Below are 14,325 nucleotides of genomic sequence, written 5' to 3'. Positions count from 1 at the left end.
ACTATACGATAATAAATCCACTTGAGGACCAGGACTCGAGGTCCAGGTGAGCTTATGTATTTGAGTAATAAAAACAAGTTTGCAACAATTGCACAGACAAGTCACAAATCACCACTGACCAAGTTATTAAACAAACAGGGACTAAACCCGATCACCTAATTGAAGAAATGCCAGCAGCATTGAACAAATACTTTATCTTTTAGCTGGTACCAAAGGGCAAGTGCCAACATGTCTACTTTGCTTTTCTGGCATTTCACAACCCTCTGGGCTAAAGTCACTGTTTATGCTGAGTTAATGATCCACGCAGTGTCCCAATTCACAGAAATCTGCTCCTGTGAAGAGAACAGGATGGTAGAGGTCAACAGCTGTTCACAAAAGGTCACAGACGGCACCAGTTATGGCTCCAATGCAGCAGATGTCTGGGCTGAAATCAACTACACAATCACCTTCACTTTAATTAGAAACAGACGTCACTGTGTATGTCCTGAGATTTGTATTTCTCTGTATTTATTTTGAATATACAGTGCTGTACAAATTGAGCACACCATCTGTCATAAAAAAAATAGAGAAAACATAAATATATCAGGAATCTTTCAAAAAATGAATTGAGAGGAGTAAATAACTATAATTTGATCGTGATCATGAAATGATAATGTACTTGTGCTTCACTACTCTTTTTCTTTTTCTTTTTGTACAACAGTCATTTTGAAAACAATAACAAATTGGATAACAATAATATTATATTTTAGCATTAAAAAGAAAATGTGTGTTGTGCTGGTGTATTAACTATTACAGGAAAAATATGTAATTGATAATTACTAATACAACGGGTTGTATTGTACATAGCACTGTATATACGTATAAGCAATGTATATTAAAAGTAATAATGTAAAACAAATAGTAAAAATAATAGCAAGCATTAATTGTAAAATATGGTAACAAAAAGACTAACAATGGTAAAAAAAAGCCTCCATAGGTGGCGCTGTATCGCTCTATAACCTAGTGCATATTGAGTCAGTTTCCTGTTGACCTTTGACGTCACAGACAAACAAACAGAGGAGGTTAGATGGATGGTGTTGTGGTTCTGTAGGTTTCGTACCTGCTGGACATCGTCAGTCCAGAAGTGGTTCTTCCCCGTCGCGTTCACTCTCACTGATGCACATGGTGTCGTCCGTTCTTTTCCGCCGACATACGTCGTCTCCTTCTACTTCCAGGTCAAAGAATGGGGAGGAAATGATGGCGCATGCGCAGAACACCAAGTCTGAAAAACATCTTTAAAATGCACGTAAACGCACGGACTGAAGTCACAAAATACCACGTTTGAATATCATGATGGAAACATCGCTGAATCGCTATATCGACTTTGATGCGAGAGCGTGAGTGGCGTAAAAAAATGATACAAACAGCATTTTCCAATCGGAAAAGGGGGAATATTTTTATAATAGACCCAAACAAGAATACACTTATATGGACAAAAGTATTTGGCCACACCTGTTAACTACTCAATTCATGGGTTTCAATCAGGCTTTGGGCTCGGCCCTTTATCTCCAGTGAAGGACAATCTCAACACCAAAATATTTTGGACAATGCGATGCCTCCAACAGTTTGAGGAAGACCCTTTTCTCTTCCAACATGTTTTCTGCCCTCGTGCACAACGCAAAGACAAGGTTTGACGAGTTTGGTGTGGAAGAACTCATCCAGCACCTTAGACATGAACTGGAACAGAGATTGTGAGCCAGACCTTCTCATCCAACATCAGTGCCTGACCTCATAACTGCTCTACAGAATGAACGGACACAAATTCACCATAGAAACACTTCAAAATCTTGAGGAAAGTCTTACAAGAAGTGTGGAAGCTCTCCATATTAAAGTTATGTATATGTATTATTACAGTCCCTGTGTAATGGTCGGGCGTCCCAATGTGTGTCATGAAAATAATCAAAATAACCAGCTCCAACTGTTCCATACCTTGGTATCCTTCCCTTATTGATTTTATTGCTATTGTGTTTTTATGAATTTTAATTTATTTGAAGCTGTTTTATCTCATTTGGAACCTTTTATTTATTATGTCTTTTATTTACTCTGTACAGCACTTTGGTCCACTGTGGTTTGTTTAAAGTGCTTAACAAATAAAGTTGGATTGGATTGGATTAAAGATGGAGCTGACAGTCAGGTCATTCCCTTGCGACCGGTGTTTCTTCATCGTCCACAGTCTCTTCTCATACAAAGTCTGACGTCTTGTTGAGACACAAACCGAGCAGAAACAAAAGAGCTGCCGGAGCCACTGTAGTCCGTTCGTTGTCGCCGCACCGGGCACAATGCACACCGTACTGTTCTCAGTCGAAATGCAAGCCTGACCCAGGACTATACCCGTTCCAAGCTGTACCGTACTGTGCCAAACCAAATCATACCATAATGGAAACACAGCTTTATACAGCCACACACCTTTAACACTTTGATGTTACATTTATTTCAGGACAATTGCAATTGACTGCAGAAGGTTTTAATACATGTACCTAATGAAGCGATGCTTGCACACACACACACACACACACACAATTTAAAAACAATGAAAACAACGTCAGCCCAGTCTGTTTAGACAGCTGTGAGATCAGATTTGTGAGCACAGTGCAGTTTTGAACTCTAATCCCCGCAGCATCCAGCACTGATCTGTTCTCATTCAGCACAGGCTGCGAGTGCAGAGTCTGAGCAGTAAACTGATCAAATTGATCTTGAGGTGGACTCTGCCCACAGAAGTGCTTTGCTTGACTGAAAATGTTTATCTAAGTCACCCTCCTCCTCCTCCTCCTCCTCCTCCTCTCCAGTCTCCTCTCATCCCATATCTCTGCTGCTGGAACAGAGACTTTGACTGTCTTGTACACCTATCAGCATCTGCCAAATGGCCTGAGATATCTGGACCAATGGGCGTTGGACGTTATTTGAACTCAGCTCAAGTGGATTTTTAAAATGATATCATAATTCCAGGACATGTTTTTGCTGAGATTTTATTGAGGTGGCACAGCAAATCAGCAAGAGGGGGAAATAAAGTGATCACACACTGTATGTAACCGTTGAAACCAGTGACCTGCGGCTCTTATGTGACATTGATTCCGACACAGATTTTTTGCCACCAGAATTTCATGGAAATCAGGAAGAGTTCAGATTTTATCAATAAAATGGCGTGCTGATACAGCGAGGGGGAGAGAGAAATAGAAAAAAGGAACGGTCACGAGATCAGGACCAATGTTTACCCTGTTGAGGTCACCTAATACAAATAAAAAGCCTCAATAACACATTTTTCCCCTCTAAAATCTCAGGTGGCCAGAGTGGAAAGGTAGAATATCGCTTTGCATATGTGTTGTTTATGAATCCGCTGTTATAAAACCCGTCGCACATTTGGTTTATTTGTATGATGACGTTATCGTCGACTATGTCTGTTGCAGATGCGTGACAAAGCTTTTGTTTTTGGTGTCATCTTGTTGATGCAAGGTAAGATTCCTCCTCACTCCGTGTTCCTGACTTTCTTCCATTTGCTTCATCACTGACACTGATCGTCTTCCTCTTCAGTGTGTGGGACACTATGGGCTGAACCGGCAACTCCAGAACCAGAAGCGTACTCTGCAGGACTTCTGCAGAGTCTGATGGACAGGGCCAGGTATTTCTGAAATGTCTTTGGTGAAAACGAGGCGGACCTCGCGGGCAATGCTCGCTCTCGTTGTTTGAAAAAAAAAGAGATTTTGCTTGTGTACTCACCGATGTGTTTGTTTGTGCGTGTTTTATGTATCTTGTTGTTCATTTGTGTACTTGTGGCATTTCATAGGGAAGCGAATGCTAAAGTCCAGCAGGCCAAGGCAGTAGCGCTGGGGTTTGTTGGTGCCTACTATGAAGATCACATCCAGCCAGTGAAGGACAGCTATGCTGAGTGGGCCTCTGACATCACAAACTCCATGTGGGAGAGCGTGTGGGGAACTGGACCAACCAACGCAACTATGGCGCCTTAAAGGAAACGCTGACAATAAACCAATGTTCTTGACACACATGTCATTTGTAATTCTTAGAGTCTGGATGAGCACTCGAAGCTGCTTCACACTCACACACTCATACAGTGCATTTTCTATCACACATATTTCGGACCCATTCACACGCTGCCAGCGCAGCCATCATATAGGCAAGCAGAGCAGGGAATCAAACCCACAACCTTTCAGTTGAATCCCTCTTCGTTAATTGTGATTGGATGTTGAGCTGTTGGCTGCATGTGTAACTTAGGTCAGAGTCAGACTCAATCTGCACAGTTTCAGGATATTATAAACAAAGCTGGCACACACAGACGACTTAGACCACAATGACAAAAACCTGGCAACATATTTTTAAAGGGAAAGCTGACAATAAACTAAAAGTCTTCTCACACGTCTCATTTGCAGTTCGTACCACTGAATGTTGATCAGAGTCAAAGATTTGGTAGCTGGGCTGTTGTCATGCTTTAGCTCGCATGAGGTCAACACTGACACTTGCACTACTTTCCCAGAACCACCTGAGACAGAGACACATGCTAACACACAAAAATAAAGACTTACTGTGTGTGTTTGACTGACTTTGGAGATTTAAAATCCATGTAAACATGTTAGTCAGTTAAGGCCCTGGTATACTTCCACACACAAGCCACATCGCGTGGTATACTCACGCGTCACGGTCCTGTAGTATCTGACGTCACCTGCGAGTGGCAGTATTAAGTCTGGACGCATTCCTACCAACGAAGAGGAGAACGATGCTACAGCTCCCTCGTGCAGGAGAGTCGGGGTGTCAGCTGCTACAAGGCTCGGATGACTTTCCTTGGCGACTACGTCTTCGTCGTTGAATGTTTTTCCTGCTTGGTGAACGAAGTTTTCCTCAAGTCATTGAGTTTCTCCGAGTCAGACTGACACTGCATGACTTAAGTTGGATCAGAGTTGGAGTCAAGCTGCTAAAGATCAAAGCCGCTACATAAGTAAGTTAGTACGCAAGTTATTGGGTGGTGGAAAGACACGGAATGGTCGCTCAACATGCTAACAATTAGGAAACCGCCTTGTACTAGCGAGATGAAATGGGGCGCTTCCCCCACCTAGCATAGCCTGGGCACACGCTTCAGTCAATACAATGACTCCACTGAACTGTGCATGGAAACCAACGAATACGGCTGCTAACAAACGGCTGACCTAATCAAATCTACGCCTGCTTAAGTCTACGAAGGAAAACAATGCTGCATTCCATTTACGTTGGAACTGGGATCGTGGACGCAAACATGCTGTATAACGCTGGACGTGATTGATTTATTTGGTTTGTGTAGCTTCTGGTGGTTAAAATCTACAACTAAGGGAGAAGGAGACATTTTGAGCAAAAAAGAGAAACAAGAAATGTCTGATTATTAATCACTGTCTGTGTCAGGGAGTACGGGTGAAAGGTGAAGGCAGAAAAAACCCCCCAGCATGCATTGCTCTGGGGTCAGCACAGTGTGTGTGTGTGTGTCTAGACAGGTGCTTGGTTGATTGACCTGCTGACCATCCGACTCTGACTGGCTTTCACAGCACACTCATTAGTTGATCTAATCAAGAGTGTCTTCTATTACAGCAGATGATAACACACACACACACACGCACACACGCTACTTTGAATGCATTTATCTGTGTATTCATTTGCTCAGAGAGAGGTGTCAATCACGGCCGTGCAAATACTGGACTTGTGCAGAGTATCAGGAGGTCGCGAAGCACATGGCTACAGATAAAACCCACATTTGAAGGTGTGTTGCATAAGTCACTTCCACATACAGTATTTTAAACCAATATCACGTACAATGGACTTTGTTTAGGTGGACATGTGTGGGTGTGTGTGTGCGCGCGCGGGTCAGCTCATCAGATGACGTATGTTTGCAGTCCCTCCCTATATCATCCTGTCCAGATGCGAGGTCTGAGTTACAGACAACTCGCTTTCAGAGAGGACTGTCACTTCTTGGATCTGTACGTCCAACACCACAGCAGGTAGCCACTGCACTCTCCTCTCCTGAAGCTACTTTTCACTTGTTGCATTGATTTATATTTGAATGTTGCATTTTTCTCCTGAGAGTATTATTTGAGAGTTGAGCTTAAAGGTTTGTGCTTGTTGTTTTTTTTGTTTGTTTTTTTGCAGAGATGAATGCAAAATACATAATGGCTCTGGTCCTCGCCCTGCAGGGTAAGACAACATTAGTACAAATGTATAAATTACACTTTTAACTGAAGCTTGACAAATTAACGTTTAACTCATCTGCAATGTTTTGACATCCACAACATTATTATTATTATGATAATACTAATCAAAATTGCTACTTTTGGCCTGAAAGTCACTCACACACACACACACACCAAACCTGTAATCTATACAAGACTTCATTCCACAAAGCCAGCTGTTAAAAACTTTTCCTAAATGTTTTTGTTAAAATAACGTTGATTTTAAACGTAATAATTGTACGATTCTTATTCCATTGCAGTCTCCATGAGCCTGTGTGAGGCTCCTACACCGTCGGACGAGCTCGCCAACAAGTACCAAGAACTGAAAACTAAGTTCTTCAGTAGGTTTATCAACGCTTACAACAAGATGCAGGAAGCTGCCGCCCCTCTGGTGGAGAAGGTTGAAGGTAACGAGCACGGACAGGCCGTCAAGACCTACCTCGAGGATCTGCAGGCCAGCCCTAGGTTGCAGGCCTTTGTCAAGATTGCCAAGTGAGTGTTCAATTTTCTGCCACTTTATCCTCCACAGGGGTGTCCATTTCATTATTATTTCAGAAAAGATAACATACAAAGGCAAAAAGGTCTATTTTTATGAAGATAATATCTTTAAATGATCTGTCCTTCCTTGTTCTGTGCAGAGGTCTGGGTCAGGAGGCCGTCCCACTGGTAGATACTGCCCGTGCGTCAGCTCTCGGTGCATATGAGCAAAACCTGCGTCCCCATGTTGGCCCGTACCTGAACGACTTCATCAACTACATCAAGGGATACCTGGACATCCTCATGCCTGCCGAGTAAAGGAGACCGACCGGATCAGGCCTCAACTCTGCTGCAACCTGCTATAGATGATAGCTCATATAGAAACTACAGCAGTTAAGGGCTGAGAAGAGCGATGCACAATTTGAAATACAGTCCTTGTCTTTTTTTTGGGTGGTGGTTGGGGGATTGGTTATTTAGCCTCCTTTTATTCAATATCTTTGCCAAATCAAAGCAGGGCATCATGGCACCACCTATGCAAGTTGTGCATGTACAGTATTTTGTGTTTCGTACACTAACCATTAAAGTCGTCTGTGTGTGACTGTGTATGTACAGCATGTGTGTGTGTGTGTGTGTGTGAATGTGTTCAATAAAGACAAGTGGAAACTATTTGAAATGTGCTTCGTCGTCAAGACACTGCCAAATGATTTACTGTGTAATATAATTGTACTTTTAATTCAGTGGCAATGCTGCACACTGGCTCCTTGTCACAGAACTGCATCAAACATGATGGAAACAGTCAATCAGGCACTGATGATAAGACGTGAGTCATAGATTGAAAGTCCATTTTCATCATCTTTTGGATTACAAACTCACTGTCTACCCTTATTTTATATATGTATATGTATATGTATATATAGATATATAGATATATAATTTCTCTGGGCACTGGGGCATTTCTTTCATCCCATGTTTTCATCCCAGTAAGCCAGTTCTGACTCTAATTTTACACACTCTTGTCATTTTGATTAAAAACACAAATATGACTCCTCGCTGTAATAATAGCGCCTGTGAGGCTCGTTGACGACCGTGCAAAATCATCTGGATTTGATCGGAACCGCGATCTCTCTGTGTGTTTGTTCCCCGCCGCTGCACACAGCTGTCGTCAGACTGACCTGAGCAACATGACACGTGAACCTGGATCACATGACCGCGGCTCAGCTGTTTGCTCAGGACTCTAAGGCAGGGGTCGCCAACAAGCTTTTGGACTTGGGCCAGATTATCATATCATTACAAAGCAAACTCTTCAAAAACCATCCAATCTTGTACAAAAAAGACTACTTTAGTAAATGTGTCGTTTAAAAACTAGACTAAAAGTTAAGTGTTGCCAGTCAGAGACAAACGTCCTCATGTGTGAGTGGCCTGGTGATAAAGTGGACGATGTCTTTATCATCAACTTGTTAGAAAGACACAAATGTGTGTGAGATTCAGATAATATGAAAATATTTTCATACAGTTAATATTTATTGTGCATATATATATATATATATATATATATATATATATATATATATATATATATATATATATTTTAAATCAGATTTTTAAAATCTAATAAATACTAGAATAATGATGTAGGAACACCACTTTTGGCCAACAGGTCACCAGTTGCTGACCGCTGCTCTGTAGCTACTTTATATTTACTTACTCACTTAATTTAACACCCACATAAAAAAGAATGTTTCACAGTGTGTCACAATATGTATGTAATCGTGTACATTCTCTGTGATTTCTCTGCAAAATACACGTGTATTATTCACATACTGTTTCAAGTTTGGTCAAATAAAGCAGAAACAAAATGTGGTTTAGTGAAATGCTCTACCACGGAAACGTTTGAAATTATTAACTAGAGGCAAATATTTATTGTCAACATGCAAATAAGAGCTAAACAGAAAAAACTGATGATTACAAGAACGTTTAGAGATAAAGTGTAGCAAGAAAAAATATTCCCCAGCTGAATTTCTTTTGCAAAGTTTCAGTGTTTGACCACAAACACTGTTTTAAATAGAAGTGTGTGTGAGTCTGTGACACAGCTTTTTTCATGATGAAAGGAAGATTTCTGATTGTTTCAGCTTTTAAATGTAAATATTTTCTTAATTTCTTTGCTCCACGTGACAAAAATCACTGAATCATTTTGGTTTGTGGACCAAACTAGACGTTCAAGAACATCATCATTTCGAGCTTTGACAAACACTGATCGTTATTTTTTAATAAATAATCATTAGTTGCAGCTTTAATTCATTCATTCATTCATCGTCTCCGGCTTCATCCTTCACGTGAGCGTCACCGGGCTGCCGGTGCCGATCCCGGCTGATACAAACCATCCCTCGCTCTCTCATTCATGCCCATGCTCACTCTTTAGAGTGTGCACTAAACTTCTGCACATTTATGAACTGCGGGAGGAAACTGGAGAAACCTTTTTGCTGCACAGCAACAGTGCGAGCCACATGCTTCACCGTGTGGCACTTGAGTCAGATATACTGGGGAAAGTAGTAGTACAATTGAATGGGGGCAGTTTCTGCATGGAAACGACTTTGTTCCTTTTCTCTCTGTCTCTGTGTCCTCATCTCGCTGGCTGCAGGATACAGATCCACTTTCAAGGCTATTATCATTATTATTATCATTAGCAGTGAAATAATTTCCTTCATTATTAACCTATGATTAAAATTGGTATCAATTACAGTTTTTAGCAATACTGCGTGTATAAAAACCATTGCAGTACCATGAAAAGTGATTGTTTAGAAATGACTTGTTTAAACATATAACTCAATACGATTGTGTCTTTCTTCCGTCTCCACCTCATTGTCCTTTCTCTCCCACTTTCTGTCCCCGACTTCTCCTCTGTCCACCATCTTTCCTTTCACCCCAACCGGTCGATGCACATCTCTGAGTCTGGTTCTGTTAAAAGGGAGTTTTTTTCTCTCTAGTGTTTGTTCATTGTGCTTGAGTTTCTCTTCTCTTACTATATGTACAGAGATAATGTATTTATTCTGTATTTGGTAATTGGACTCTTTCACACTTACTTTGACACTTAAACTGTTTAACTGACCTCAGTTCCTGTATTTGGTCTTAACCCTTTTAGCACCATAATAATAGATATATTTATTATTTATTTTTTGTCTATTTTTGTCAATAATTGTGTCAAAAAAATGCCCTTTGAAATACACATGCGCCGCGGTGTCACCGGTGATCCCCGTGGTGGTAAAAGGGTTAATTAGAGTTGTTTTTATATTGACATCGTTAATGTGACTGACACAGCAAAATATCTTTGGTTAGAATTTAATATTATTATTATACTGTATTATAATATTATTATAATTTATAATTCTTACAGGGCAATAGACGGCCAAGCTGAAAGGGAAACTGGGTTGTAACTAGAGGGTTGTCAGTTTGAGTCCCCGGCAGGTCAAGGGCTGGGGTGCCCCTGAGCAAGATATCTAGTGCTGATCCCAAGTCTGGATGAATGTGATGGTTGCATCAGGAAGAGCGTCCGTCGTAGAAATCTCTGCCAAATCAAATATTCAGATCAAGCTAAAAGAAAATAAATAGTCAATAATGTTTGTGCTCTGGACTCTCAATTTAATCTGAAATGCAATCACAGCAAAATATCAAAAAAAAATCTGCTGTTTCTCTAATTCAGCTTTGACTCGGGGGGGGAAGCTGCTGTTTAACTGTGCCGTGATAAATCTAATCTAGTTGTCTAATCTATATATTTCGTAACCTGAATTAGCCCGGATGACGTGTTTGTCACACTCTAGACTTCTTAATCTTCATCTTATTAGGACTTAGGACTATTGAAGTGTGACGTGAACGCATCACCTCTGTTACGCAAGGAGGAAGACGCTCCCTGTGGACGTTGTGAACCGATATATGTATGTGTGAGTGTATGTGAATCAGTGGAATCGGAAAACCTTGGAAAAATCGTAGAATTCGTAGGAAATGTACCAACATGGCGTCGTCAGCCACCCACTCCATAAACATTCCGCCTCCGCGCTTTATAAAATAAATATTGATGATTAAACCGCTAAAGTGTTTAAATCCCACTTTGAAGTTTCATTGACTGCGCCGGTGTTTATCGGCCGATAGTGTGTGTTTTCATCAAGACACAATGTGACACTTAATCCCACAAACACTGAGCGGACAACAGTGTGGGTTTATCTCCCACCGAGTGCACTTTGGCTCCAGGAGCGACAAGTCAACACATTTACTCTGCACATTGTATAAATAGGCCCCGCAAACAGGGCTTCTTTGTTTTCTTCATCACAGTCATTTCTGCAGAGGGATACAGTGAGTACTGACACTTTTCATTTCATTTACAGGGAGAGTGAAAACCCTTCAGATGTCCACAACTGTATCGTTACAACGGGAATGTTTTATTTCATGGAAGGAGACTATATTAAAAGTCTCTTCATCGTCTCTCCTCACAGATTTGTCACCATGAAGAAGCTGTTGGTCGTGTCCTTGCTCGTTGCTCTCCTCGCTCTCAGTAAGAAATTCATCAGAAATGTTTTCCTGATCAACGCGACTTAGCTTTTTAATGAATGCTTTGCTTTTCCTGCGCAGGTGCTGAAAGCTTCCGTGTGCCGAGACAGACCGAGGAGGAGGATCAGGGAACTCTGACCAAGATCACAGATAAAATCAAGACCTGGTATCACAGCACTGTCGACACGGCCAGTGACTACCTGGACAACATCAAGGGCCTGAAGCTAGAGGAGAAGGCAAAGTAAGAGATTTCAAATCTGTTCAGTTCATCAATGTGGTCGTTACATTTGTCTTTTATTCGTTTTTAACTCTTCTCTGTCTGTGACAGGAATCTGTACGATGACACCACCACAGTTGTGACCACCTACGCTGGCATAATGCAAGATCAGCTTTACCACATCTTTTATTCCCAGCATTAAACACACAAGCTGCAGTGACTCACAGAGAGAAGACTTGCTCTGACCTCACGTCACCTCACACAAACGTAAACACCTCAAACAGCATCGTCCCATATGATGCAGTGACCCTTGACCCTGAACTGCTGGTAAACAAGGAACTTTGACAAATGTCTCCGTGTGAGTCAGACAGAGAAATGTAATGGTGTGCCGCCACCTACTGGTGTTTCTGTTCCATGCTTCATGGTCATCTCACTTCTCAGTAAATTAAACTATTTGTATCTTGAAATAAAATATTTATACAAAATAAAACAGTGTGTGGTTGATGAATTGCACTCGTTTGTGTGTTTTTCCTTTTATCCCACTGGTACAAAGGCTCACGTGTTTACATCTGTAAAGCAGCCAAACACAGGCCTGCAGTGCAGTGAATAATAGATAAACAGACAGAGACGAGTAAACAAACCAAGACTGTGAAGTTAGTTTTGAGGATCAAGAAGACAACATGTGACTCTGAGACGACGTTTGCTTCCAAGTGTCATCGTGTGCTGTGTTTTTGCACCACAGACTGAGCCACAGGAAAATCATCTACACAGAGTGTGTCCCCTCGCAGGTATTGCAGGTTAGGACATGAAGACGCTTTCATTCATTCACCGTCGACCACTTTATCCTCCACATGAGGGACAAACAACCATTCACTCTCACACCTATGGTTCATCTCAAGCTCCCGTGGGGCGCCCCATTCAATTTAAAGGGGCCAAACACTTATTATTTCTTACTTCTGTGTTTTATATTAGTTATATATTCACTTTGCACCATAAAAACGCTTTTAAATAAAAACTACATATCGGTCCATCCCATTTTTTTTTTTTACTGGCCACACTAGCTACTCAGTGGCCCCCAGGTTATTTGAGTTACAGAGTCCTGATTTATTGGATAAGCAGTTTACAAACATCAATACAAAAACAAAAAGTCAATACGCTAGAAAATGTCTCTTCAAGATTCTTGTAACCTTTTATTTTGTCTTTATATCTGCTGGAGACCAAGTTTCCTTTCCAACGACAACAAAATTAAACATCATATTTCAGAATCAGAAGAGCTTTATTGCCAAGTATGATTTGCACATACAAGGAATTTGTTCTGGTGTCATTGGTGCATAACAAGCATATAAAATAAAAAAAATAAATAAAAAAAGAATTTGATTTGACATGTAAAAAAAAAATCAATTCAAAATAGATTTTGATGAATTTGGTGATTGTAAGTAAACTGCATGGAGTTTGCATGTTCTCCCAGTGTGTGTATGGGTTTTCTCCAGGTTCCCCAGTTTCCTCGCTCATAAACTCTTGTGCTGTGACTTTTGTTAAGTTTGTGCAACTTAATTAAACCTGAACCACACGATGAAACATTTAAACTTCCTGATGGAGGCAGCCAGAAGCGGTGGAGACACTTGCTCCCGGAGGATTAAGTAAGTAAGTAAGTAAGATGGAGGCAGCAGTGGCCCCTGATGTTCCCTGATGTTAAATCCACGACTTTCTTGATGGACTTTGGTGCAGGGAGTGAGCGGTTGTGCTTGTGTTGTGTGTTCTTTGCATTTCTTGATATGAGACCTATCATTGATGCCGGTAAATACACTTTATGTTGTCTGTCTAAAGCGACACAATGTTACAGTTGTGATAAATCTTGTCACAGATCCTGATTTCGTGTAATTCTATGACAGACCTGAGGAGGAGGAAGACTTGAGTGCAGACGGCAAAATCCTAACGCTGTGGTAACATACTGACCTAATATTAACGTTCCAGCCTTATCTCTTTTATTGTTAGTCTCCTGTGTCTATAGTGATACAGAGGCTTTTATACTTTGGTCCATTGTTGTTAGTGATTCACACTTTATAACCATGAAACACTTTTAATATAATCCTCTATCAGCCTGAACAGACTGTGCACAGCAGGTCTGTTAATCTTCACACTATAAAAACAACATATGCATCACTAAAAATGCAAAAAAGTTAAAAAAGTTAAATAAAGTTGTTTCTCTCTGAGGGGAAAAGGAAGTGTTCGGCTTACTTTGAATTTCACAGGTAAATATTTACAAAACAGTGTCTAAAATGAACAGAATTCACATTAAAACATCACAGTGCATACTTTCTGCAGTCAAACAGTAAAAAAGACGGGGAGCAGCGTGGGATCATGGGAATTGTTGTCTTGCATTTGCACTTTACAGGGAGAGCTGCTGGAAGAAATATGGATTTCTATGGATTTAAAAAATATCATCATTCTTACATCCTGTATTATATACTATATATCTCTGTGATTGGCCTTTTAGTGGGTTTGTTTTCATTGTTGTTTGTGATAATATCCTCTTTTCTTATATTATTTTTTGGCCGATAGGGGCTGGAACTGAGGAACATGTGCAGTTTGGCTCCAGTAATAATAATTACTCAACCTCCAACTGCATTATTTGGGTGTGTGACTCTGACATGTTTCCATGTGATTTAAACCAGCACTTCCCAAAGTATTGACGATGCAGTTTGTCCGTGTTAATGATTTTCTTTACCCACTGGAGTAGAACATGGTGTTCCACAAAGTTCGGTTCTTGGATCAATTCTTTTCACCTTGAACATCAAAAAACACGAGCTACATTTTCATTGTTATGCAGATGACACACAGTTACACATTTCC

The 14,325-nt window shown here is 40.7% G+C and overlaps 3 protein-coding genes across 3 annotated transcripts; all 3 read left to right on the top strand.

Moving 5' to 3' along the window:
• The first annotated feature begins 2,874 nt into the window (after nucleotides 1-2,874).
• On the top strand, nucleotides 2,875-4,033 carry apoc4 (apolipoprotein C-IV). Its single transcript, XM_044034769.1, has 4 exons — nucleotides 2,875-3,334; nucleotides 3,444-3,489; nucleotides 3,568-3,655; nucleotides 3,821-4,033. Exons 2-4 carry the CDS (start codon nucleotides 3,444-3,446, stop codon nucleotides 3,999-4,001), a joined length of 315 nt encoding a protein of 104 aa, XP_043890704.1. The 5' UTR covers nucleotides 2,875-3,334; the 3' UTR covers nucleotides 4,002-4,033.
• Nucleotides 4,034-5,924: 1,891 nt separating this feature from the next.
• Nucleotides 5,925-7,382, top strand: apoa2 (apolipoprotein A-II). The gene is made up of 4 exons (XM_044033366.1): nucleotides 5,925-6,011; nucleotides 6,160-6,204; nucleotides 6,500-6,731; nucleotides 6,878-7,382. The coding sequence occupies exons 2-4, from the start codon at nucleotides 6,162-6,164 to the stop codon at nucleotides 7,032-7,034; spliced, it is 432 nt and encodes a 143-aa protein (XP_043889301.1). The 5' UTR covers nucleotides 5,925-6,011; nucleotides 6,160-6,161; the 3' UTR covers nucleotides 7,035-7,382.
• A 3,594-nt stretch (nucleotides 7,383-10,976) lies between these two features.
• Nucleotides 10,977-11,980, top strand: apoc2 (apolipoprotein C-II). The gene is made up of 4 exons (XM_044034634.1): nucleotides 10,977-11,060; nucleotides 11,201-11,259; nucleotides 11,337-11,496; nucleotides 11,584-11,980. The coding sequence occupies exons 2-4, from the start codon at nucleotides 11,211-11,213 to the stop codon at nucleotides 11,672-11,674; spliced, it is 300 nt and encodes a 99-aa protein (XP_043890569.1). The 5' UTR covers nucleotides 10,977-11,060; nucleotides 11,201-11,210; the 3' UTR covers nucleotides 11,675-11,980.
• Nucleotides 11,981-14,325: the final 2,345 nt, after the last annotated feature.

Source organism: Solea senegalensis, linkage group LG9 (assembly GCF_019176455.1).
Source record: "Solea senegalensis isolate Sse05_10M linkage group LG9, IFAPA_SoseM_1, whole genome shotgun sequence".
NCBI lineage: Eukaryota > Metazoa > Chordata > Actinopteri > Pleuronectiformes > Soleidae > Solea > Solea senegalensis.
Note: the sequence above shows the minus strand (reverse complement) of the source record. Positions and strands in the feature narration are given on the sequence as shown.